Raw genomic sequence first — 23,433 nt, 5'->3', positions numbered from 1 at the left:
GGGCCCGGCCCGGCCCGGCCCCGCCCGGGGCGGCAGCGATGGCGGCGGCGGCGGGAGGCCGCGCGCGCCCCTCGCCGCCCCGCCCCGCCGCGCCGCGGCCCCGCACAATGGCGGCGCGGGGCATGCCGGGAGCTGTAGTTCGGCGGGAGGCGGCGGGCGGCGGCGGGCGCGGGCTGCCTGCCCTTCCCGTCGTGCCCCGCGCGGGGTGAGGTGCCCGGATGTGCCCGGCGCCGGAAGAGAAGAGGGTCTCTTCGGCGCCGGCCATCTTGTGCGGCAGCGAGCAGGGCGCGGGGGCCCGGCAGCATCGGAGGAGGATCCCGCCGACGGGAGCCCATCATGCCCGGACACCTGCAGGAGGGCTTCGGCTGCGTCGTCACCAACCGCTTCGACCAGCTCTTTGATGACGAGTCCGACCCCTTCGAGGTGCTGCGGGCGGCCGAGACCCGCAGGAAAGAGAGCGGCGGCGGCGGCGGCGGGAGCCAGGGAGGCGGCGGGGCCCGCGGCGGCCCGGCGGGCTCCCAGGCCAACTCCTCCGGCGGGGCCGGCGGCGGCGGCCCGGGCCAGGCGGGGGCCGGCGGCGGCGTCGGCAGCGCGGCCAAGCAGCTGCGCAGGGAGTCCCAGAAGGAGCGCAAGAACCCGCTGCCCCCCTTCGCCGCCTCCGCCGGGGGCGCCGGCGAACGCCGGGAGGAGGGCAGCGGCCAGCCTGGCGCGCCGCTGCGGAAGGAAGGTGAGCGGGGCGGCGGGGGGCTGCGGCCGGCGAGGGGGGGGCCGAGCGCCGCGACGCCGCCGGGGCCGCCCTTCACCCCGCCGGGGCCGCGTCCCGCCGCGCACAAAGGCGGCGGCGGCGGGAAGGCGCCGGAGCGCGGCGCGGGGGGCCCCGGGCAGGGCCGAGCCGTCGGTTGCGGCGGCGGGAGCGGCCTCGCACCCACGTGGGGGAGCGCATGGCGGGCCCGCCCGGGGCACCTGCTTCGGGGGGGGGCCGCCCGCCCGCCGGGCCCGTTAACGGCTCCCGGAGCTCCGGGAGGAGCGGCGGCCGCGCTGCACGTGGCCGCGGGCGGTGTGTCCCCGCGGCCCGGCCCGCTCCGCTCCAGACGGAGTGCGCGGGGTGCCGCCTCCGCGCCCCGGTGGCTGTTCCCGCCCGGCTGCCCGCGGGGAGAAGGGGCAGGTGGAAGGGAAAATCCCAGCAGCGCGTCCGGGACTGAAATGGCGTTTCGGGATGGGCTGGCGGCTTTGACAGGACGTCTGGCAGTCCCTGCGCTCTTCGGAAGGCGCTCGTGTCGTGTTTTTTTGGGAATGGTGTTGGTAGGAATCACGCACGTGTTTTACTAAGAGGTTTTGCGAGTTCTCAGCTGTAGGACATCCCACCCGGGAAACTTTGTCGGAAAGAGAAATCGAGGGATAAATAGGTTACAGGAACGCTGTGGGCAGAGCGATGAGTAGGACGCAGCTCCGCATGGAGAGGGATGGATGCGGCGCCCGCACGTCGCCCCGCGGCGGGCGGCCGTACCGCGCACCGAGTTGGGCAGAGCCTGGTGGGGTGAGAATCCTTGAAATGCACCGAAGTGCGGGGGAAATAACTTTGCAACCGCCGTTTTGGGCGATCCTTTCGGGAACGCGGCCAGGCACAAGAGCACAGTGCTCTGTGAAAGCATCTTCATGCCTTAGCCTTTGCTGCAGTGCATGTTGCAGAATGGTTCTTCACCACGTTTTGTGCTGTTTAAGAAAAAAAAAAAAGTTTTAATGTACTGGTTGTTTCAGAAAGTGAGCCTCTCAAGTGTTATTGGAAAACACCTCGTGGCGAGCTTTGCTTATGGATCTTTTGAGAGGCTCCTCCCTGTGAGGAATGCAATAATTTGTCACAAATAGCAATTTACTAATCCGGTGTCCTCCGGAAATACAAGTCAGATACAGAATCTGGTGTTGTCCAGCATGAAGTGAACCTGAAACACGGGCAGTGTCTTTGGCCAACACAGGAGAACACAGAGGGGCTTTGGTAGGGCTAGCAGTCCACGCTTACCTCCCGGTTTTCACATTTGTTTTCAAGAACAAGCACTGCTTCACTGTAAAACAAGCATTTTGTGGCTTTTTATGGGAGTGAAACGGAGAAAGTCACACCTGCTTTTGTAGCAGTGTATGGAGCGCTTTAGTGAAGTGACTTCTCAGTCTGAAAATGCCTGGGGTTCGTGTGGGACAGGAGTTGTAATGCTGTAGAGGTGTTGGATGCCATGGTGTCGATGGGCTTTGTATCTTGTGCGACTGTATTGCGTTTAAAACCGTTCCACTACTCTGTACAGGTGCATATTATTCAACTGGGGAATTACCAGTTCAAAGCCTTGCGATACTAAGAAAAATAAGTCACTTGTATTTTTGGTTAGGCTTCACCAGGAATCGGGTTTTTCTCAGCGCAGGGTGTTGAACTTGAAATTCCAAAGACGTGGATTATTCCTTCCAGTTCTGCAGCATACCTCCGATGATGTGACACTGGCCCGTTGGCTTTCCTTGCTGAGCTTTACCTCTTCAAATAAAATGGTTGTCCTTAGTTTGAGAGTCCTTTTCAAAGTAAATGTTGGTGAGTTTAACCCCTGTGTGTCCTCAGGGAGTGAGGAGTACTTAGCAAGCAATGTATGTCATGCAAACCTCGTGTTAAGTATGGCTTGTAAGGTGAGGAAGACATTGTTCATGTGGGTGTGTTGGCTTGGATATCATTACAACTGTAACTTCTCTAGCCCCACCCAAATGTGACATTGCTTGCTAGGCAGGAATTCAGTTCTTTAAAAAATTTATTAAAAATTGACAGCTTTTAGTTTAAAAGATAATTCACAATTCTTAAGCCAGCCTTGGTGGTTTGCTTAGTGTTTTTTTTTCCCTAAACTTTTAGGCAAGAAAATAGTATAGCAAAGGAGTAGTGTGTTTGTCTGGATCTTTCTAAAGAAGAGTAAACAGGCTTTTCAGATGAGTGGAGAAGAAAACTGTTTAAGATCCTTCGGATGGCTTAGTGAAGAAGTTAATACCCATGGGGAGTTACTAGTTAAAAAAAAACTTTCAGAAGGCATAGAGGGGGAGGGAAGGTGGCTAGCTGGTTCAGTGGCACAGTATATTCTTCTGCTGTTTTAAGTAAGTACACAAGGAGGTGAGTCTTTGCCGGGGAGCACGTATTGGACTGGGAGGATTGCTGTGGATGAACACATCATTTAGTCACGGACTGGTGGCTGCTGGCTCACTGGGATGCGAGTGACACCTGTCTGGGTAAGGGTGGCCCTGATGGGAGAGCACCCCCTGCCCCGGGTTGTCCCACAGGCTGAAAGGTTTTGGAGAAGAGAGTGGTGGGATGAAGCACAGTGGCTGTTGTAGGGACTTGGGTCCAGCGTGGTGACGCTGACTTCATTTTGTTGCACATCAAAATAAAAGGCACTTGCTTTACCTGAAAACACCTTTCAGAGAAAAAAAAAAAAGAAAAATAAGTTTTGCTTACTTTGATCCTTCTCTGAAAGTTGACCCTCTTGTTTTAACAAGGATTACTAATGTATTGTGTGCTCTGGCAGGTTTGTTTACTACTGTTTTGTACAAGTGTACACTTGTACAAAATACAATTTGATTGAAATGTTGCATAAAAATGTGAATTAGAAGAGTCAAATGGTCTACAGTGACTTTTTAATAAAGGTACAGTTTCTCAGATTATCTAGTCACAAGGCTGGAAGACAAACTTCCATTCCAGCTCACCTTCGGTATTGTTTTACAGTCAGTATCTCTCCCGGAGCAGCTCCACATTCCGTTGATGTGTTTCGCCTGATGTTTCAGGGATAAGGCGGATTGGCAGGAGGCCTGATCAGCAGCAGCAGCAGCAACAGCAGGGCGAAGGCAAGCCCATCGACAGGAGACCGGAGAGACGACCTCCTCGGGAGCGCCGCTTTGACAAACCTGCTGATGAGAAAGGCGAAGGAGGAGAATTTTCTGTTGACAAGTAAGATTTTTGTCTCTGTCTGTGACAAAGAACTTTCCCAGCTTTGATAGGAAGGAGCTGACTTGCCTTCTACTACTAAGTTAAAAAAAAAACCAAACAGCTGATTGGATCAAAATTAAAATTGATGGAATTAAATTTGTCAGTCACAATAAGAGCGTATGTCATGCAGAATATAACACTTTTCTTTCTTTTTCCATGACTTTGTTTGCAAACTTGACTCAAGTTTTAGACACGGAGTGATCTAACGTGAACAGTTCCATTGGTTTAACCGAAAATACGGTTTAAATCAGTGAGATATCCATCATATCTCTAAATCTATAGCAGATGGGTCAGGAAAGGAGCTCAAGTATAGCCCTTGCCTGCAGGATGAGATTTGTTTGCTGTTACAGCTGTTGCTTAAATGCCTACAGCTGACTTCAAGGCAATAAATGTTTATCCAGGTAGGTGTTTACACCTTGGCTGCAGTGACTTCAAATCTGGAAGTGGTGAAGCCATCTTATGTCTCGGCACGTTTTAAAGTGTGTCGAGTACCGTGTGGGATTCAGAATTCAAGTGCTCTGAAAGTAACATTCAAATATTAAAATTTTAGTAGCCAAAGTTGAAATCCTTTTAAAAGTAAGTTGGATGAACGTGAGTGAAGTTGAATTTGTAGTGTCAGCTAGTTATGTAGCACAATACAAACACTAAGTTTTGGAATTTTTTGCCAGAAGATGCAAACAAACAGCCAGGTTGTGAAACGCGGGCATTATATGTGTGAGTCTTTTCAGTGTAACAATTTGGCATGGAAATTAGAGCCTTGACACAGTTGCAAACAGTAATTACCAAAGGAAAGGTAAGTAAATAAAATTCTCAGGAAAAGAAAACCTTAAAATCCATGCTGTCCATTTTTGGAGGTGAAATGTTCACGTTTGGCCATTCCACACTAGACCCATTCTTGACCGACCTATGCGTGGACGTGGTGGACTTGGAAGAGGACGTGGACGCGGCCGTGGAATGGGCAGAGGAGACGGGTTTGACTCTCGTGGCAAACGTGAATTCGACAGGCACAGTGGCAGTGATAGATCGTAAGTCTTTAACTTTTTCTATTTTTTTTTGGCTATTCTTTACAATTCATACGCATTGTAAAATTTGCTTTTGAATTTCTGTGTCTGGACACTATGATGTTAACTCAGTTTTGTTAGTTCTGTTTCACATTCACATTTCAGCGGCCTAAAGCATGAGGACAAGCGTGGTGGCAGTGGATCACACAACTGGGGAACCGTCAAAGACGAGCTAACGTTAGTAATCTGTAATTACTCAGAAAACTCTTGGCAGAATGTTAATAAATCCCAATTCTTACGGCTTGCAAAATGTAAAGATATAGCTGCCTCTTTTGCCTTTCCTTTTGATAGTTTTTGCTACACTATTAAAGGAGCCTTTGCAGAATTTAGGAAATTAGCTATTTCTTGTCACGTAAGAGGTGGCTTCACTGCTAAAACCAGAATTTTGGGGAAGTTTGGAATGGAGGGGAGTGTCTTGTGCTGGTTTTTGAACAATACTTTTACTAAAAGTAGAACGATTCCATTTTGACAATTTTGATCAGGTTAAGCATGCTTTTTTACAAGTATTGCATTGAAAACAGTATTTTTAATACCCAAATCCATGTTGTGTCTCAAGGTACAGTGTGAGACTTGCAGAATGGGTACGAGTAAGTGTTAGGGAAAACCATGAGGAAGCTGCAAGGCATACAATTTAAAAGGCACAGAGAACACCAATTCTTAATGAAATCATTCTTTTTAAAAAAGTGGGTTATGTAAATCTACTGTAGAACGTAGTTTTTAATCTTACGTAGCTTTAAACAGGGATGAACTTTTAAAAAAACAAAATTGCAAACATTATGTAATTGCAGTGAATTGGATCAGTCAGCTGTAACTGAGGAAACGCCAGAGGGAGAGGAACATCCGCCTGCTGATTCTGAAAATAAGTGAGTGCCACCCTTCTTAATGTTCTTTGGTTGCTCCAAAGGTAGTATTACTTTAGCCTCTGATGTTTATTCCTACTTCTGTTTTGCCAAACTCAGATTAGATTTTCTTCAGTAGACATGAAATTATCAGCAATGCTGCTGAAAGACTCTCCCTTCAAAAACTGCGTGTCTAAAAATTGTTATCCTGAAACTGTTCGTTATTGTCATTCTGGCTCTTAAGTCACTTTCGTATTTAGTTACTAATAATCAGTTCTAATGCACTTAAAGTCTTGGGATTGCAACTCCAAAGTACCAAATTCAAAAGCGTCTGTGCCCCTAACTAGGTAGAACCACCAAGCGAAAGGGACAAAATGTTCTGCCAGTGGAAGGCAACTTTTTCTTAAACTTAGTTTTTCAAAACAGCTGTGTGAGACTGTGTGACTAGTGTGTAGAAGAAGGGTAACTCTCTTAAATTCTCCAGCTTCTGTGTATGCAGGCAGTTTTCAAAGAAGTTAATGTGATTGTTTCTCATTCCACTGGGACACTGTTACAGAAGAAACCAGTGACTGGATGAATGATGTAAAAATGTGATACAAATTTTTATGGTAGCATAGCACAATAAAATGTTGTGGTTTAATGAGGAATGTGCTTTATGGTGGATTCAAAAGAAAACGACCATTTTGAAATGCTTGTTGGCATGAGATTTCTAGCATGGAGTTTGCTGTAGCTTGGTTTCCTCATTAATAACTGGTTAGTGGCAAAGAGGGTACAGTCACTGCATAGAGAATAAGAACTGGATTTGGTTTAACTAAAAAAAGGCTAAATACTGTTACTTCTCCAAGGTTAAGGCTGTCTTGTATACAGTAGTAATATAAGAATTTTTAAGGAATTACAGCTTGAGCATTGGTCAGAAGATGCAAGCTAGCTAGTCCTTTAAAAAATTACATGCCTTGGAAATCTGGATATATTAAATTTGCTGGGTCTGCAGTATTTCCTGGATCTTCATTAGTAGCAGTGTCCTGGTTCTTGACCAGCTACTGACCTATCTGTGTACAGATCCCTTATCTGCAGAATTCTGCAGGCTGTTTGCATGGGTGTTTTTTTTTCTTCCTCAAATCTGAAGGAAATAAGCACTCTTCTCAGTTTCAAGCATAACACATCTGTTACACTTCATCAGTTACCTTCACAGAAAAGCATCTTTACATGGGTTAGTTTTCAGGTTGGCTGCTTTGGTGTGGATCTCTAACCTAAGTGTTTCAGCAGAGTTGTGGGATGCTTTACTGCAGTAAAATGTGCAGAATGCTGAGGGGTAATATCTTCACCTTGAACAACAAAAAAATGCTTCTGAATATATACCATGTCAAAAATCATTCTGTCCTACAGAATGAGGAAAAAAATGAAATACAGTTATTTTGCTGTAAACCCTCTGCATTATTACATCAAAAATAGTGGCTACAAAATGGATATGTTTTAAGTTGAGGTTTTCGTGCTTTTTTTTTTTGCTGCTCATACACAGCACTAGTATTCTATAAATCAGAAATTTAGTTGCATAAACACACTCTGGAATGGCAATACAAGAGGATTGACGGCCTGTGTAGTTGGAACACGATCTGTTATTGAACCAAGTGGTTGTGTGTTTTACTTAAAAACAGCTCTTTGGCAGAAGGGAGAGGCACCAAAGATTTACAGTGAGGTGATGGATCACACAAGTGACTAAGTTGTGTGCTGTTGTTTTTTCAAGTTAGCTGGTGGTAAAAGTTAGCTGGGAAACTAATAATTGTCTTTGGCCCAATAAAGGAAGCAGACTATCTAAAGCTGATTAAATTCTGGTTTTTAAAAATCTAACAAGCTTGAAAATTGTGGTAAGAACAAGTCTGCTCTCACTGCCTTCCTTGCCTCTCCCAAAGGTTCAGGTTATCTCAAAAGGTGGGGGAGAAGCTCCAAACAAGTCCGTTGCAGAAGTTAAGCTTTTATGTTTGTGAAGAAAATTGTTATTAATGTGGAAAATAGATGGCGTGGGTCAGTGTCAACTTGAACATTTCGCTGTGCTTATCATTTAGTTGCTTAAAGATGTCCAGCTGTGACTTTATTTTTTTTTTTTTGGCACGCTGGTTAAAGGAGAGGAGTTTTTATGTGTACTTTCCGAGTGGTGGAAGTGAGAGGTTTTCATATACACCTCAACTGCTAAATGCTTGACAGATTTTTTTTTTTCCAAAATCTGGTGCTGATTAACAACTGATTTTGAATTTGTTGTATCTAGAATGTGAGTTCTAAGTCATGATCATAATATCCATGAATTCACTACAGAGAGAATGAGGTTGAAGAAGTTAAGGAAGAAGGTCCTAAGGAAATGACCCTGGACGAGTGGAAAGCTATTCAAAGTAAGGATCGTGCAAAAGTTGAGTTCAACATCCGTAAACCAAATGAGGGTGCTGATGGGCAATGGAAAAAAGGATTTGTTCTTCACAAGTCAAAGAGCGAGGAGGTAAAGTGATTTTCCATGTTTGTTAGTATCCAGACCGTATGGGTTTTCTCTGTTGATGCACGCTTCTTGGAGTGGAAGCTCTGTTCTTTGAGCTGTAGCTCTACGATGACATGTAGCTAAAAACTTAAGAAGTGGGAACAAGATTTCTCTTAATAAAGCTGAAGTTGTGCAGCAGCATAAATAGCCATTTTTACCGTGGCAAGTTTTAGCAGTGGATCTGTACCCTTAGGTTGGCGTGTGCTGTGATATAATCCAGAGATAAAGAGTTGAACACTGCTGTATCTGGGCAGGGAACTTTGTAAGGACTGTCTCTTGGTGAGCATTTTAGAAAGTTGGTCAATACCAAATTTATTTGTTTGCTTGTTTTAAAGGAAGCTTGTGTTATTTAGCATCTGTGAGTGTTCTGCAGTACACAGATTTACGGTGCTTGCTAAACACAATGTAAGATTGAAGAAATCCTGGTCATGCCTCGGAGACCTTAACTAAATAAACTGTGTATCTGAAGTTTGTAACATAGGTATCTTCTCGTTTTGTAATGTTATGTAGACGAGTGTCCTTGAACCTTTGAGAAACTAGTTGAAATACGTTTGCATACTTCAGTGATGTTCAAAGTAGTTGCTGTACAACTATGTTAAAATCGTAGTTTCTCAAGTGTATTCCTTTCAGTCATTGCCAAAGCTTAATTGTTCTATTCCAAATAGTGAGAGTGGCAAGGAAAGACAAACTCTTTCATTTCAGAAGGGGAGGGAGGTGCTGAGCACTCTGTTTTATAATGCAGGGCTGCACTAATCTTTGTGTTTAATCTTTAACACTCCACAATATCTTCAGTGGCCTGCGACTCGGTACGCCAGATGGCTGTGACTCCCTTTGATGTAACTAAATAGTTTGGTCTTCTAACATATATTTCTGCTTTTTCACACCTTGTCAGTTTTTTCTTGTAAGCCGAGGACGTAACACAGATGGGGAGGCACGACTCAGTACTTTGCAGTGAAAACTCTGTTTCTGATCTCATTGAACTCAGAATCGTTTTGTTTGTCACTAAAGCTATTGCTTTTCTTGCTGCGTAAGGTACTTTGGTTCTTGAAATGATTGCATATCTCTCTGTTTACTTTAAACTGTTCGCTGTGTGAAGTGTTCATTAAATACTGCTTTCTCTGGCTTGTGTAGAAGAGGGAAATTGAGTAAGACTTAATGTTGCTGAATATTAAAAGAGTATGTTTAAAGGGAAGTATTTACGTGCTTTACTGAGATTTACTAAACCTGTAGTCTTGCAAGTCCTCCCAGCCCGTCTCTCCGAAGCAGATCTATTTGATGTTCAGGCAACTGAAGATAGTTTTTTTTAACATACCTGCATGTGTGGTAGTATAAGATGATGGTGGTACTCTTGAGTAATGTAGAAGTAATGTAGACCTACAGGAAAGCTGGAGAGGGACTTTTTACAAGGGCGTGTAGTGACAGGACAAGGGGCAATGGATTTAAACTGAAAGAGGGGAGATTTAGATTGGATGTAAGAAAAAAACATTTCCCTCTGAGGGTGGTGAGGCACTGGAACAGGTTGCCCAGAGAAGCTGTGGCTGCCCCATCTCTGGAAGTGTTCCAGGCCAGGTTGGATGGGGCTTTGGGCAACCTGGTGTAGTGGAGGGTGTCCCTGCCCATGGCACAGGGCTTGGAACAGGATGGTCTTTGAGGTCCCTTCCAACCCGAACCATTCTGTGATTCTATGATTAAGCTAGAAAGATTTATACTGTATTTCCATTCGAAAAATGAATTGGTAGTTAACTCAAAAACAAAACCTAAACTAAAACAACAAGAATAATTAAATTACTTTCATGGAAGAACTGACATAATTAGTAGATTGTTCTATTTCTCCCCAAAGAAACGAGTGAGATTTTTAACACTACCACATGAGAAGTTAACTGCTCCTTGCTGTATAAGCACAGAACTGAGATATTAACAAAACTGCATTGAAATGTAGATGCTTTTAGGCAGCTTTTGTTGTGTGTCCAGCAAATGTGTCTCCCCACTTCAGTTACTCAGTGTTCACTGATCCCATGGGAAGCAACTTGGGGCTTTTTTGCTAAGTATTACAGCAGAATAGCTCTCCATATAATTCAGGTGTTGGGAAAGCCTTCACTGCGTCTCTGTTGTGAGGAGGTTTAGAAGGTGGAATGTTTGGAAGTGATGAACAAAACCTACCAGTCACCTGCTGTTCTTTCTCCTCTTTGTCCTCTCGTGCATACTTATGAGTCATGAAATTAAGGTTGATGTGAGGTTTCTGTGATTCTTGTTGCTAAGAGAGTTGATGTGTGGAAGTGACTTGGTTTGTAGGTGAATTCTGGGTTTCAGTGCCATTATGGCTGAAAAACGACAATGTCCACCAGTAGATTTTCTCAGAAATCTGATTTGAAGTGTTGCAGTGACCACTCTCCTTCCTGTAGCTTGAGTATTGCTGGGAGAATGCCCTAGGAGTCAGTGGGAAAAAGGAGTATGAGGATCTAGTGCTGTTCATCTGCCTTAGTCTTGTGAAAGAGCTGTCCTCCTCCTCCTCATGCTCTTCACCCGGGGGTGAATCGCTTGACCCTATCTGAGGTCTGTCCTCTTTCTGCATTTGCTCTGCAATTACTAGAAAGTGAACTCAGTACTGTCTCAGATTCTTGCTGGTTTAATACGAAATCCACGTGTATTGGCAGCCCTAGTCTAAGGAGACACTTTCCAGGAGATTGAGTTTATGCCATAAAATAGAGATCCTCTTTCTGCCTTCTCTGCAGCTGGTTCAGTGACTTGAGTCTTTTGAGGTCTACTGGTGCAGCTGAACTGGAACTGGGAAGGAGTTGCATTGTGGAGAGATCTTAAAAGTTGTTCAGAAAGTTGGGTGCGAGTCTCCTGGAAAGATTGATACCCTAGGAGATCAGTTCCTGCTCTGTGTCTGCTGTGCCGTGTCTGCCTCTTTCCTGTGCCTTCAGACTTTCTTGTTAATCTAATCACTTCCTTAGAGGAGGTTGCAATGGGAGACTTGAGAAGTATGTTTTGGAAAAGAGCAGTTCATCTTCTCAGAATTTGGAGGGATGCCTCCTGAGGCTGTGCCAAAACCTTTCCTCATTAACAGAGGTTTTAAACATCCCACCCTCTTACCTGTCTCGTTCTGTACGGTGTGCCTGGTGCACTGAGGTGCTGGAGACCAGCCTGTATGCACGGTCTCTGCTGGAATTTTCAGCAGCTCCTGTTAAAACTTTTTTGATGCTCATCTGAGATTTCTCTTGTCTCCACGCCTGTGGTATAGCCCATCCTCTGGTCTTTCTGGATGCTTGCACAGCTGTTGATGTCCTCCTTTTGCTGCTCCATGTGCTCAGTGACATCTGTATCCAGCAAGTTCATGTGACCTTGTTACCTGTTGTTTCTGTATGTAGTTGAGTCTCATTTCTTCCTTTTGTTTTCTCCCTTTGTTCCTTTTGTCACTTTGGCGTGGACACGCAACTTTCATCAGACAAAGGCGATGACAGAAATGCAGGGGAGTCTGCTGGAGTCAAATGAGGTACTGATCCTTTATATCTAACTGGTAATACCTGTGTTTTAACATGAGCCCCTTCTGAGACGAAGGTCTGGATGTTAAGAAATCACAAAAATTAGAGACTACAAGTAGGTACAGTATGGAGCTCTTCTGTCCATGCCTGTTGTCTAACTGCACCGTATAGGACCCTTCGTAATTAGTACCCTTGCTGCTGATTGAGCTGAATTCAAACCTTATCACAAACGCTTCTATCACGAGTCTTTTTGGTTTTTTGTCGTTGCTGTTGTTTTTCCATATCTGTCTGCTTCGCCCCCGTTTCTCTTAGCAGCTTGTTCTTAATTTCTGACAGCCTTCCCCAAGACTAAGTACAGCAGCACCTTCAAGAAGCTATCGATTATTAGATCAGAGCACTGCTGAGAGTTGCCAATACACACAAATTAAATACTTCCAAATTCAATTATTCAAAATTGAATACCTCCAAAGATGCTTCAGAATAAGCAATTTGTCTGACTGTTGTCACCTGAGTGATAGAGGATGAGGAGAACATGCCAAGTCTTTTATTGGTGTTTTAAGTCAGCGTTACTTGTTTTGGATAAAGGAATGGTCGGGTTACCTATAGCATCTGCTATTTGTTGAGTTTCGTGGTTAAACCAAAGTTAAGTTCTGAAAATACACTGGTTTTGGTAGACTAGTGTTTCTTTTATAAGCAGTAACAGTGTAGGGAAGGAAACGTGCAGAATTATTGTACAAATCCACTGATACTACCTCTCACAAAAGAGAATTTTGTATGACTACCAGCAACTTGAAAATATCTCAGTACCCTGTAGTGATCAAAATAAAGATAAAATAATAATTAATAAGAAACTAATCAAAACCATAACAAAAGGTGTTGTGTACTGTGTTACAAATTGTGAGTGTACTTAAGATTTGAGTAGTGCCATGTCAGTGTGAGATGTGGAATGACTTTTCTCTGAAAAACAACTTCTTAGGCTAAGTTTGGAAAAGAGATCTCTGAGGGAAGGGTGTACAATTCAAATCTGTGAAATCAGGAATGAGATGGGGGCCAGTTGTTACGTGGAATACACCCCGGTGAAACGTGTTTGAGATAAAGCAGCATGGAGGGGTATTTCTCACTGTGCCAAAATAAATTGCAGTGCCCTCCACTGCAGGACGTCGTGGAGGCTGGGCATACAGCTGGGCACGGAAAGAGATGATTAAATTGGTGAGGGAGAAGACTCTTTGTGACTTGGTACAACATGGTGCTTGTGACTGACTCAAGGAATCCCCGAAAGCAGCTTTCAGCTTTTTGGCTGCAGACCTCTGTGCATCCATTGGCTGCCTTATGAAGGATCCACAAACGGTAATTAAAGGGTATAGGGCTTAATTGCACAATATGTTGCCTTTTGAAAGGCAGCATGTTGTGTAATTACACCACAACAAAAGCATGTCAGAGTCAGGCTTAAGCTTGCACATGGCACTTCTGTAGGGGAAAAAAACCCAAGCAAACTGATAATTGCTGGGCCAGAAGTTAGGGGCTTATAGGGAAAGAATATACTATGTTGTCATGTTTCCAAAACATGGTGATGGGGCTTTGTAACAGGCAGAGTGCTGGACTAGATAAACCTTGATCAGATCCAGTGTGGTCAGTTTTACATTTTGTGTATCATAGGTGCCAAAACCTGACTTACCACATGGAAAAATTATTTGTACAAAATAGGGAAAATAAGAAGAACCAAGTGTTTTTAAAGTAATTGTGTTCAGTGGGTAGTAATTCAAAATACTCCAGTGTGCTGAGTAGTAGCATTTATGGTGTTAGACATAACTTTGGTGTATACCTTGCTCCTCGAGGCTCGGGTTTCTCACTGAGTGCTTTGGGGACCAGCCAGCTGTAAGAGAATGTTGTATCATGGCAAAGGTGGTGAGAATCGTGTTTTTCAGTGTAACTGGTGTGACTGGTCCTCTGTTTTGTCGTTAATGTTTTGGCTGTTGCAGTTACGTTGTGTTTGAACTGTTTATGCCTGTTTATGGCTCGCACAAACCAATAAGGGATTCTTACCATCTCCCTTGTTTTAAATATTTATACAGGGCTAAGCAAATGAGAAAGTGTAAAGTACTCATTGAGCAAAATAAAGATGGGTTACCAAGTAAGTATTTAAAAAGAATGGAATGAATTGCTAGAACTTGAAGATTTCTCGGGATATGGAGTGAGAAAAGGAGAAGCCCTAGAAAATGAGGTTCTGTACTGGTTTGGTGATAGTCACTTTGGTCTCAGAGAAGCTTAAACTTGTTCCTCTGAAGGAATTCCGGAGCTTCCCTGAATTATCTCGGAAGTACAAAATACCTTTGTTTGCTCCAAGAGCTTATTTGATCACCTGTATGCAATTTTGTCCGCACAAGTGGTGTAACTTGATTCCTAACAATTCCTGCACTATTTTTTAATGGGGATCAATCAAGGGAATCAGCCCTCAATTTGGGAGCGCGTTTGGAGAGGTGAGCACGTACGCTGTGGTGGCAAGGGCGCAGCTGCAGTTGGAAAGGTTTATTTGGTGATTCTTCTTACTCATGGAGAAACCCTTTGTTTCAGGCTCATGCTGAGGACTCTGTAATGGATCATCACTTCCGCAAGCCGGCAAACGATATTACATCCCAGCTGGAGATCAACTTTGGAGACCTCGGCCGCCCCGGACGCGGTGGCAGAGGGGGCCGGGGTGGCCGAGGACGTGGTGGCAGGGCCAGCCGTGGAGGCAGAACTGACAAGGTGAGCAGCTGCAGCTTTCTTCTGCAAAGAATTTGAGCTTCAGTCGTTGTTAGGGCTTCCATGCAGATGGTTTTAGGTGTCGTGTTTCTGGGGGACTTGCTCTGGCAACAAAAGTTGCGTTTTAAAACCCAGTAAAGCGCCCATTCTCACAAGTTTACTTTAAACTAGGTTATTGTTAAGGACAAAAGGATGAATATTTTAGCAGTGTTCTTATTAAACACACAAAAAAAGAAAGGGAAATAAAAAAAAACCAAGTGTCCATCTTTGAGGGTTGTACCTACACCCGAAAAATGACTCTGCAGTGTAGACAGATCTGAATGAACTGCAGGGTGCTTCTGTGCCAGAGCAGAACCACGAGTGCTGGAGCAGTTATTTTCAGGCAGTCAGGACGGTGTGTTTGCATTGTCACCTGTTGGGGTGAAAGACTATTTTTATGGCTGCATGTTACATTTTGAATTTGAGGGGTTTAGAATTTTCATGTGGAAAAAGGACTCTTACTGTGTATTTTTCTCTAATCCGCAGCATTTTTTTCCTCCTCTAGTCCTAAAGCCCTAAGGAAATAACTCAGGACAAAGTACTGAGTGGGGCCTGGGGAGAAAACTTGTAAAGCTGAAGTATTATAACATAACTACAGTCAGGATTTGATGTAATATGGCTCACTTCTTCAGCTTAAATGCATCTAAGGAAACTTACTCACTAGAAAATGAGTTCAGCCTGTGTGCTGTGGCTTTCTTCACGTAGACCAGACTTTCTCATTTTGTTTCTCTTTTACGCTGGATCATTTTCCAACTAATGAGCCTAAAATGTAAAGTTCTCTCTTGATTTCAATATAAGAAAATTTTAAATAATTGAAATTAAACGGTGGTGATGTTTGCTCCGAATTGTTTCACTGATACGACATCTTGATACTTCAAGAATGCTGTCATAAAATAGCGTGAAACTTTCCTGCAGCTTATTTTATGTTGGCTTTGTTTATTTCCTTCCAGTTGGTTAAGGAGTTTGACGTGATCCACACACCCAACCAGGTTGGTGATCTGACTCTTACACTAGCTGGGAGCAGGGCCCTCCTGTCGCAGGGGTGGTGACTCCCCTCTGGCAGGGGGCTGGCTTTTTGGGCTGGCTTTCTGCTTTTCTAGAACGAGCAGCTGGAGATACTGAGGCTGTGGGCTTAAACCCCTGCTGTTACTTTTTAAATCTAGATTGTGGGCTGGGTACTTCTGAGGTGTCTTATTCTTGCCTTCAGATACTGATACAGCTTTTATAGGAATGTTTTACATTTATCTCCTTCTCTTGATAAATGAATATTTTTACAGTAAATTTCACTATCCTGGCTCTTCCAATCTTCTCTGCCACATCCCTCAAACACAGAGAGAAGAGTGTTCTAAATCCTTATTTTCTGCATTTCATGGCAGTGCTGGTTTTTACTGTAGTACAGAGCCTTTTAAAAAACTCTGTTGGGGAAGTACTGGGGGGATTCTTGGTTAGTGTGTATGAATTTCTACGGCTAGATTGGCACAATTTTTTTTTATCACAGCTAGTTTGCGACTGGGAAAGATTCAGTGTGGGAAACTTAATTTTTGCTACAAACACACTTTTCTGTAACACTTCAGTGGTGTCCCTCAGTAAGAATTGATGGTTATGTGCTAGTAGAACAGCGTAGGCCCACAGGTAGGGATCTCTTGAAGAATGGAAAAAGAGACCTGCCCGTAACCATGTGTCATCACATGTGCTCTGGTTGCCTATAATGTCTCTTCAGATGGCTTTGATTCAAGCAGCAGAGTATAGGAGACTTTCCAGGCCTTGGAATGAAAAAAACCCAAAACTGTTACTCATCATGGGGGAAAAAAAGTTGCTCTTGCAGTAATTTGCCCAGTACTAGACTGCTTACTCCAGTGTAGCCTGTACCTCTTTGAAACCTGGAGTTTCCCTGTTGAATAGGGTTCAGGTGAAAGTAGTTTTTACAAAGAAAAAATTCCCCCCCTTGTTTGTCTGGGGTGCAGGGAGTCCCCCTGCCAGCAGCTGCCCTTGCCAGTGCCGCCCAGTCTGCCTGCATAGGGACAGAGACTTAACCTTGTGCCTGTGCCCAGCTCAGCTGCGTGGAGCCGTGTTTGCCCAGCAAATGGAAGGGCTTGGAAACGTGTGAGGAGTTAGAAATGCTGTGGGGCTTGATGCCACTTGAAGGTAATAACTGTCTGATGTTTCTCTTTCAGTCAAGTGCTTCTGCTCCTGATGTAGATGACCCAGAGGCTTTCCCAGCTCTGTCCTAAACTGGATGTCATAAGCCAACCCTGCCCTCGTCGGGCCTTCCTCTCCGAGGCTTGCATGCTTAAGGATCCTAAACAACTAAGAAATTTAAACAAAAAAAAGAGGAGACTGTCATTCATACCATTCACACCTAAAGACTGAATTTTATCTGTTTTGAAAATGAACTTCTCTCGCTACACAGAAGCAACAATATGGTAGTCAGTTTTGTATTTAGAAATGTAATGGTAGCAGGGATGTTTTCATAATTTTTTCAGAGATTATGCATTCTTCATGGATACTTTTTTGTATTGCTGCTTGAAAATATGCGTTTCCAAACTTGAAATATAGGTGTGAACAGTGTGTACCAGTTAAAAGCTTTCACTTCATTTGTGGTTTTTTTTTTTACTTCAGGATTTTAGACATTTTCCCCAAACTACAAACTGGGTTTCAATTATTGCACACTATTCCCATTTCCTTAATTCCTATTTAGCAGATTTTTATCAGCCCATGGTCTTTTGGAATATGAGAAATTTTAATTTGGCAGACTGTCAGTGCTGTATGGAATACTAACTAACTCCTGGAGTACTTTATTTTTAAAGCTTAATTTCAGACTTGGAAAAACAGTCATTTTTCATCTATGTTTGGTGGTTTGTTTACGCAAAATCTTTATACAAAATTGATACCAGATACTTGAAAAGGATTCAAAGCACATTGGTTTATAGTTAAATACCTGTGTATTGATCCAGCAGCGGCGTGTGGATAATTGGTCTAAACAGTTTTTTAAAATTAATGTATGACACCTTTTACTCACCCTTCTAACCTTTTATTCCCTCCTCCTCCCTTCAACAGAACAAGATGCTTTGTTGGCAAAAAAAAAAGAGTTTTTAAATTACTTCTGCTTTTTCTTTGAGAGGGTACTCCGTATTGGAGTAACCTTTCCCATTTTGGAGCTGGGGGATGGAGGTGGCTGTTGCTTCGGGTCCGGCTGGGATGTGGAATTTTGCAGCACAGTACACCAGTACACGATGTGTTGGGAGCACCGCTCCGACGGCGGCAGCTCTCCTGCAGAAGGAACCGCCGGCCTCGGCTGGCTCTGGAGCAGGGAGTTTCGGACGGGGACACGGCAATCTGTGCGCAGCACAACAAAAAGATGCAAAACCCAACCCCTCCACTCCACCCTCTCCGTCAAAATTCCGTTCTGGATCTGTGCAGTGTTGGAGGTCTCAGTGGTGGGTGACAAATGAATGTTTTTCAGAGCGCTATCGCAAGAAACCCTTTCCACGCCTGTAGAAACTGGCCGTAGGTTTAATTTAATCCCTGCGAACAGGAACATTACCACTTCAGAACACAGAAGGAGTTGAGAGAAGGATTGTTTCTTGGGCTTTTTATCTGCAGCATTTGTTAGGAGACTAGAAACGGGATTCTCATTTTATTTAATGTTTTACACTTTGGACAGCTTAGGACATATTTGTAGTTTCTTAACTAGGTAGATAGAAAACAAAAGGTAATGCCCTATTTTTTTAAAAGCTGTACAGGACAGGCAAAAAGTGTGGGAGACCTTTGAATATGAAATATCAAACTCCTTAACTGTGGTGTTTAGCTGGCTTGCTTTATCTGAACTATTTTCTACAAAAGTTTTTGTTGCAAACCACTGTTAATACCATTGGATCAGACTTTTTAGTGCACTCACCCATAGTTTAAAGTACCAGGCTGGGAGAAGGAGGCAAGTTTTCCAGCAGTGGATGGTAAAATCTCTTGGTTCGTTTCTCCTGACTCTGAGCTGGTCTTACACAGGTGCTCAGCGTGGGGGCTCCAGCACCGAGTTGTTCCTCTTCCCTCTCCCTTTGTGGTTTGGTAGAACGTGTTGCAGCTCCAGCGTGAGGGACACCGTGGATAGTACAATTAATGCCTCGATATGCAGAAACACGCGGAAAAACTTTCTCTGTAACATAAACCTTCCTCCCCTTATCCAAACTGTATATTTGCCGTTTCATTTGCCACTCAGCTTTTCTTCCAGATGACTTCGAGCCAGCCAGGCAGTCGTTCGGGGCCCTGCTAGCCAGGCTTGCTCAGAAACTTGCCCCTCTCCTGCTTTAGAGCGTAGAGCAGTTTCCCGACTGGCATGTCACGTACGATTTTCAAGACAGCTTGTACTTAAAATGGGTCTGTCTGCTGTTCTGATAGATGTAAATTTGCCTCTTTCAGTCCATTTGTGTCAAGAACTAAAACTGTGAACATATATCTTTAATATTGGTGGGTGTTGACTGAAATAAAGGTTTATTTTCATGCTCTTTTAAAAATGTCATGAAAACACGTGGAGATAAAACCACTTAGATTAATAGCATCTCATCTAGGTTCTGCCCCAAGTGGTCCAGGCTGCCTGTGGCCATGGTGCCCCGGCGCTTCCGTTGCCAGGAACGGACTTTGCCTTGGGAAAATGTCTCCCGAGTAGCTTATTTATGATAAACGAGCTTGCTCTTTAGTAACATTTTCTGTCCTCTCGCTTGCTACTTTTGCTGTCACGCCAAATCCGGAGGACTAGACCTTTTAAAATCGGAAGAATTGGAAAAAGATGGTCAGCAGAAAAAGTTGGAGTGAAACAGAGAGAAGCACGTGGTGCCAGATTGGCTTTTGAACGATAACGATGGCAAGGTCTGAGCATGAAAGTTCATCTTACAGATGGAATGCTACTGATGCTGGCAGGAAACCAAGACTGATTAATAAATGCAAGTGTTAGCCGAAGCGTTCGGAAACATCAGAAGCCAGTGTGAATGTGTGGTGTTTGCAGTTTGAGGGGTTGAGACCACTCTTGACCTGTAATGACTCTCTGCCCGTGGAGATGGGTTTGCATAGCCATGCCTCTTGGTTTAATAAATGCAGGACATCTGCCTAAAGCTGACACTTCCAGCATTTGCTAACCTGCTTCTTTTCTAAAATCCTTACAAGGACCATGTTCCCCTCGGTCTGTGGTCTGCCTGCGCTGGGTACCAGCCTCCTGCCAGGCTCGGGCTGTGTTTGAGCAAGTGCCCAGTGCCCCGAGGCTGCGGTCGGCCAGTCCGACAAGCCAAACACAGTGTTCTTGGGGAGGGTGTGACCTGACTGGGGGGGAAACTATTCCTTTGCCCTGAGTGAAAAAGTTTGGTTGTTGCCCAACTGATGATGCTGTTTGTCTCTTGAAGTTGCAGTAAGACTTTCTGGGAAGCCTCACGTGGGAATTTGTCTAGAGACTCGAAGAGCAAGGAGAAAATGTGCTCTAGTGCTCTGGTGTTCATATGTTGAAGGTCAATATGCAGAAAGAGGTGACTGATCAGGTAGTGCTTTTTTTGCCTTTTTAAAAAATACCTTTCTCTGGTAATGGGTATCAAATTTGGTCGTATGCTGCTGACTTGAGGTGCTGGTTTGTCTGTGGTGCACAGCCAGAATCCTCGTGCAGGGTGGTTGCTGGATTGGCTATGGAGAGCATGAAAACAGACTTGTGCTGTCTTGGGTGTCTGACCTGAGCCAGAGTGGAACATGTGCCCTGGAGTGACACCAGACCAGTCCCCGCAGAGGACAGATGTCTGTACCGTGCTGGAGACTGGACGTGTCTCCGGCATGGTCAGGGAGCAGTAAACCCGTCGCTTGCTGGGGCAGAGGCAGTGCGCTGGGCCCGTGGGTTCCCTGCCCTGGGGCCAGAGCTTGCCCGTGGCTACTGATAAGTGTGTTGGAGCTGTTTCATCTTCCCCGGCGGGGCGGTCATCATAGCCCCGAGAGGTGAGGGAGCTTTGTTTTATTTGCACGCTCGTTACTGGGCGGAGGGAAGGTAAATGGGAGAAGGGATTAGTTCTGCCGTCCTCCAGTTCACTGTGAACTAGCGCCTGGGCAGCGTGCCCGGCCGTGCTCGCCGCTTGCACGTGACAAACTGCAGGATGTGCATTGTCTCGGGTGGAGGATAAGGAGAAGACGTGCTTGGGTCTCTCCTGAGAAAGCACGTGGAGGTCTGGCTTGGTGGGACGGTGTGTCGATCGCAGGGCAGCGGCACAGAGCAGGAGGGAGGTGTGTTGGGACAAGGTGGCTGCTGTCACTTCCGTGCCTTTTCATGCAGCGGTTCCTTTTGGCAGTGGGCCACTGTTCACCTTCCTCGGGCTTGGGTGAAGACGCTGGAAGGAGTGGTTGCTGTGCAGATCCTTTGCAGACTGCTGCTAAAAGCCATTTTCGTGTGGAAGTGGATCCTGCTCTGCTGTCCTGTCTGAGCTCGTCCCCATCCAAGCCATGACTGTGAGCAGGGAGGTCCTGGTGCCACTTTGGAGGGGGCAGCGAGGATGCAAACAAGTCTCAGGGTTGAAATACTACCCCAAAACACAACTCAAAACTAAATTTGTGGTAGTGGCATGAACGGGGCTGCATTGAGCTGCTGCAGAGCCTCCTTGTGCGTGGTTTTACGGGGAGCCTGTGGATCCTGCCAGCTTTGGCACCCCTGTGGAAAGCATGGGTGGAGGGGGCAGCGTACATCGCTCGTGCTGGTACCATGGCTGGACAGACTGTGCACCTCCGGAGCGAGGGGTGGTCGTGTGTGTGTTACTGGCACATCGGGGGCTCGTTCCGTGCACGATTCCTGCCCTGAGCGTGGTGAGCCCGTGCCGGGTGGCTGGGCAGTAAGAGTGTTCTCGTCCTCCGTGAGTGCCGAGTTACCCAGCAGGAAGGATAAGCTTTGCCGCAGCCACGATACGAGGAGGATGCCTGGGGCATCTCGGAGAGATGCAGGTGAGCTGAGCGGGGTGTAGGCACGGTGGGGGAACGGCCGTTGTGGGTGCCCAGCACAGGTGGGCTGTGCGAGTGCTGGAGCAAGAACGTGCATCCGGGCAGCGGTCTCCGTGCTGCAGAGGAGCCCTCAAGTGCAAACCGTGGGATCACCGGACTGCAGCACTCCGGAGCTGTTACCTGGAGTGCTGCTCCTCCTCCTCCTCCTTTCCTCGAGCAGCGTTTCCCCGCAGTACCTTTCCCTCCGCTTTGGGAAGGTGGATCCCTGGGCAGCAGCTGTGTTCAGTCTCTGTTCCTTGGCTCCTTGTGCCCAAGAAGCTGCTTTTAGGTGGAACGCTGTGTGCTGTCATGGCCCTGGCTTTGCTGGTGGACTCTGGTCACTGAGCACAGCGCAGCAGCGAGGCCAGGGGGTTTGGGGGTGTCTGGTGGGAGCTGGCAGCCCATGGTGTGACGGATCCCATGGGCTGCATCCTGCTTGGGCAGCCGAGCTCTCTGCCTTCACCAGGACGTGTCTCGTGTCTCCTTCCTAGGGATCCGTGCGGCTGTGGGCTAACAACGGCTGATGGGTTTGTTTTGTTTTCAATACACAGAAACAGAAGACTGGAAAGCTCAGGCTTGAGAAGAGCCTGGGTAGTTGTGCTGATCCAAGGGGAACGCTCTGCGGGAAGCGCAGAGAGAAGTCTTGAGGTGTCCAAGGCCAGGTTGGATGGGGCTTTGAGCAACCTGGTGTAGTGGAAGGTGTCCCTGCCCATGGCAGGGGGGTTGGAACTGGGTGATCTTGAAGGTCCCTTCCAGCCCAAACCATTCTGTGATTCCATGAAGTCACTGCTGAAGATGAGGAGAGCTGGTGCCAGGGCTTGAATTTCACATTCCTAAACAAAGCTTAAAACTAATGTGCACACAACTATTTTCACATGCTGCTGCCTATTGCAGAGGTGTTTTCACAGTGCAGGTGGAGGTACAGACCTTGGCAAAGTGGGTAACCTGAAAGCCCAGCCTGGCTGGCAGCGCCTGCCCCATTGGCACCAGGCTGGACCTGTGGTTCCTGGCGCCTTGGGACTTGGGAGCACGGGAGCGTGTGGGCCTCCTGTAGAGGGTAAAACCGCCACATCTGGAATAAAAACTAGGGGGCAATAAGCCAAGAGATCTCCCGAATGCAGCACTTTCGCTTGAAGTGAAAAGTGAAAGCAAAGGCAGCGGGGAAAGCTGTGACCTTGAGGTCGCAGGCGGGCGACACAGGTGCCATCTGGTGCTGCTGGGGAAGGAGAGACCTTTGCGGAGCCGCCGTGCCTCTCCGCGTCGGAGCCGGCGCTTCGTGGAGGCTCCGAGATGGTGGTGTCACACGAGGGTTTCGGCACCGGTTTGTGCCGCTGTTGGACAGCTCGTGGAGCCAGCGGCGGGTGGAGGGAGCTGCCTGGTCCTGGGCAGCAGGAGGATGCTCCAGGTAGGTTCAGATGGGGAGGAGCTCATCTCCAGCAGCTTGCTTTTTAAAGATGCTTTATTCTGTGTGTAGCTGCAGCGTAGCACTTGAGCTTGACCGGAGGAAACAACAGGAAACAAATTTGAGGTTTCCAATACTTTTATTTATACACACACACAGAGTAAACAAAGTCATTAAATGTGTAACACATCCTTCAAACCTGTAATTAGAATACTTCAATAAATGATTTAAATTCTTCTCATCAGTCCATTTGACTTACTGCATCCACGTGCTGCCTGTTGGCTTTATTTCTGCCGTGGATTTCTCCGCTCCTGAGCCAGGCTGGCAGGCTGGTCCTGCCCGACCTGCAGCCGT

General features: G+C 46.1%; 1 protein-coding gene across 4 annotated transcripts; it reads left to right on the top strand.

The window, feature by feature from the left end:
- The first annotated feature begins 250 nt into the window (after positions 1-250).
- On the top strand, positions 251-17,284 carry SERBP1 (SERPINE1 mRNA binding protein 1). Of its 4 annotated transcripts, XM_086617878.1 has the most exons (10): positions 251-727; positions 3,799-3,961; positions 4,888-5,025; positions 5,143-5,238; positions 5,850-5,924; positions 8,211-8,388; positions 11,873-11,920; positions 14,481-14,654; positions 15,641-15,679; positions 16,865-17,284. In XM_086617878.1, the coding sequence occupies exons 1-10, from the start codon at positions 337-339 to the stop codon at positions 16,919-16,921; spliced, it is 1,359 nt and encodes a 452-aa protein (XP_086474004.1). In that variant the 5' UTR covers positions 251-336; the 3' UTR covers positions 16,922-17,284. The 4 variants fall into 4 exon arrangements, with proteins under 4 accessions (XP_086474004.1, XP_086474007.1, XP_086474006.1 ...); XM_086617881.1 differs by lacking the exons at positions 11,873-11,920; positions 15,641-15,679 and having other exon boundaries at positions 251-540; positions 601-727; positions 5,167-5,238; XM_086617880.1 differs by lacking the exons at positions 11,873-11,920; positions 15,641-15,679 and having other exon boundaries at positions 251-540; positions 601-727.
- The last annotated feature ends 6,149 nt before the right edge of the window (positions 17,285-23,433 follow it).

This window comes from Tauraco erythrolophus, chromosome 10 (assembly GCF_009769465.1).
Source record: "Tauraco erythrolophus isolate bTauEry1 chromosome 10, bTauEry1.pri, whole genome shotgun sequence".
In the NCBI taxonomy this organism is placed as follows: domain Eukaryota; kingdom Metazoa; phylum Chordata; class Aves; order Musophagiformes; family Musophagidae; genus Tauraco; species Tauraco erythrolophus.
Note: the sequence above shows the minus strand (reverse complement) of the source record. Positions and strands in the feature narration are given on the sequence as shown.

Coding starts and splice junctions, on each gene's coding strand:
- SERBP1 (XM_086617878.1), top strand. CDS start 337: ATGCCCGGACACCTGCAGGAGGGCTTCGGCTGCGTCGTCACCAACCGC. Junction 14,655..15,640: donor GTGGAGGCAGAACTGACAAG/GTGAGCAGCTGC, acceptor ATTTCCTTCCAG/TTGGTTAAGGAGTTTGACGT. Junction 15,680..16,864: donor TGATCCACACACCCAACCAG/GTTGGTGATCTG, acceptor TTTCTCTTTCAG/TCAAGTGCTTCTGCTCCTGA.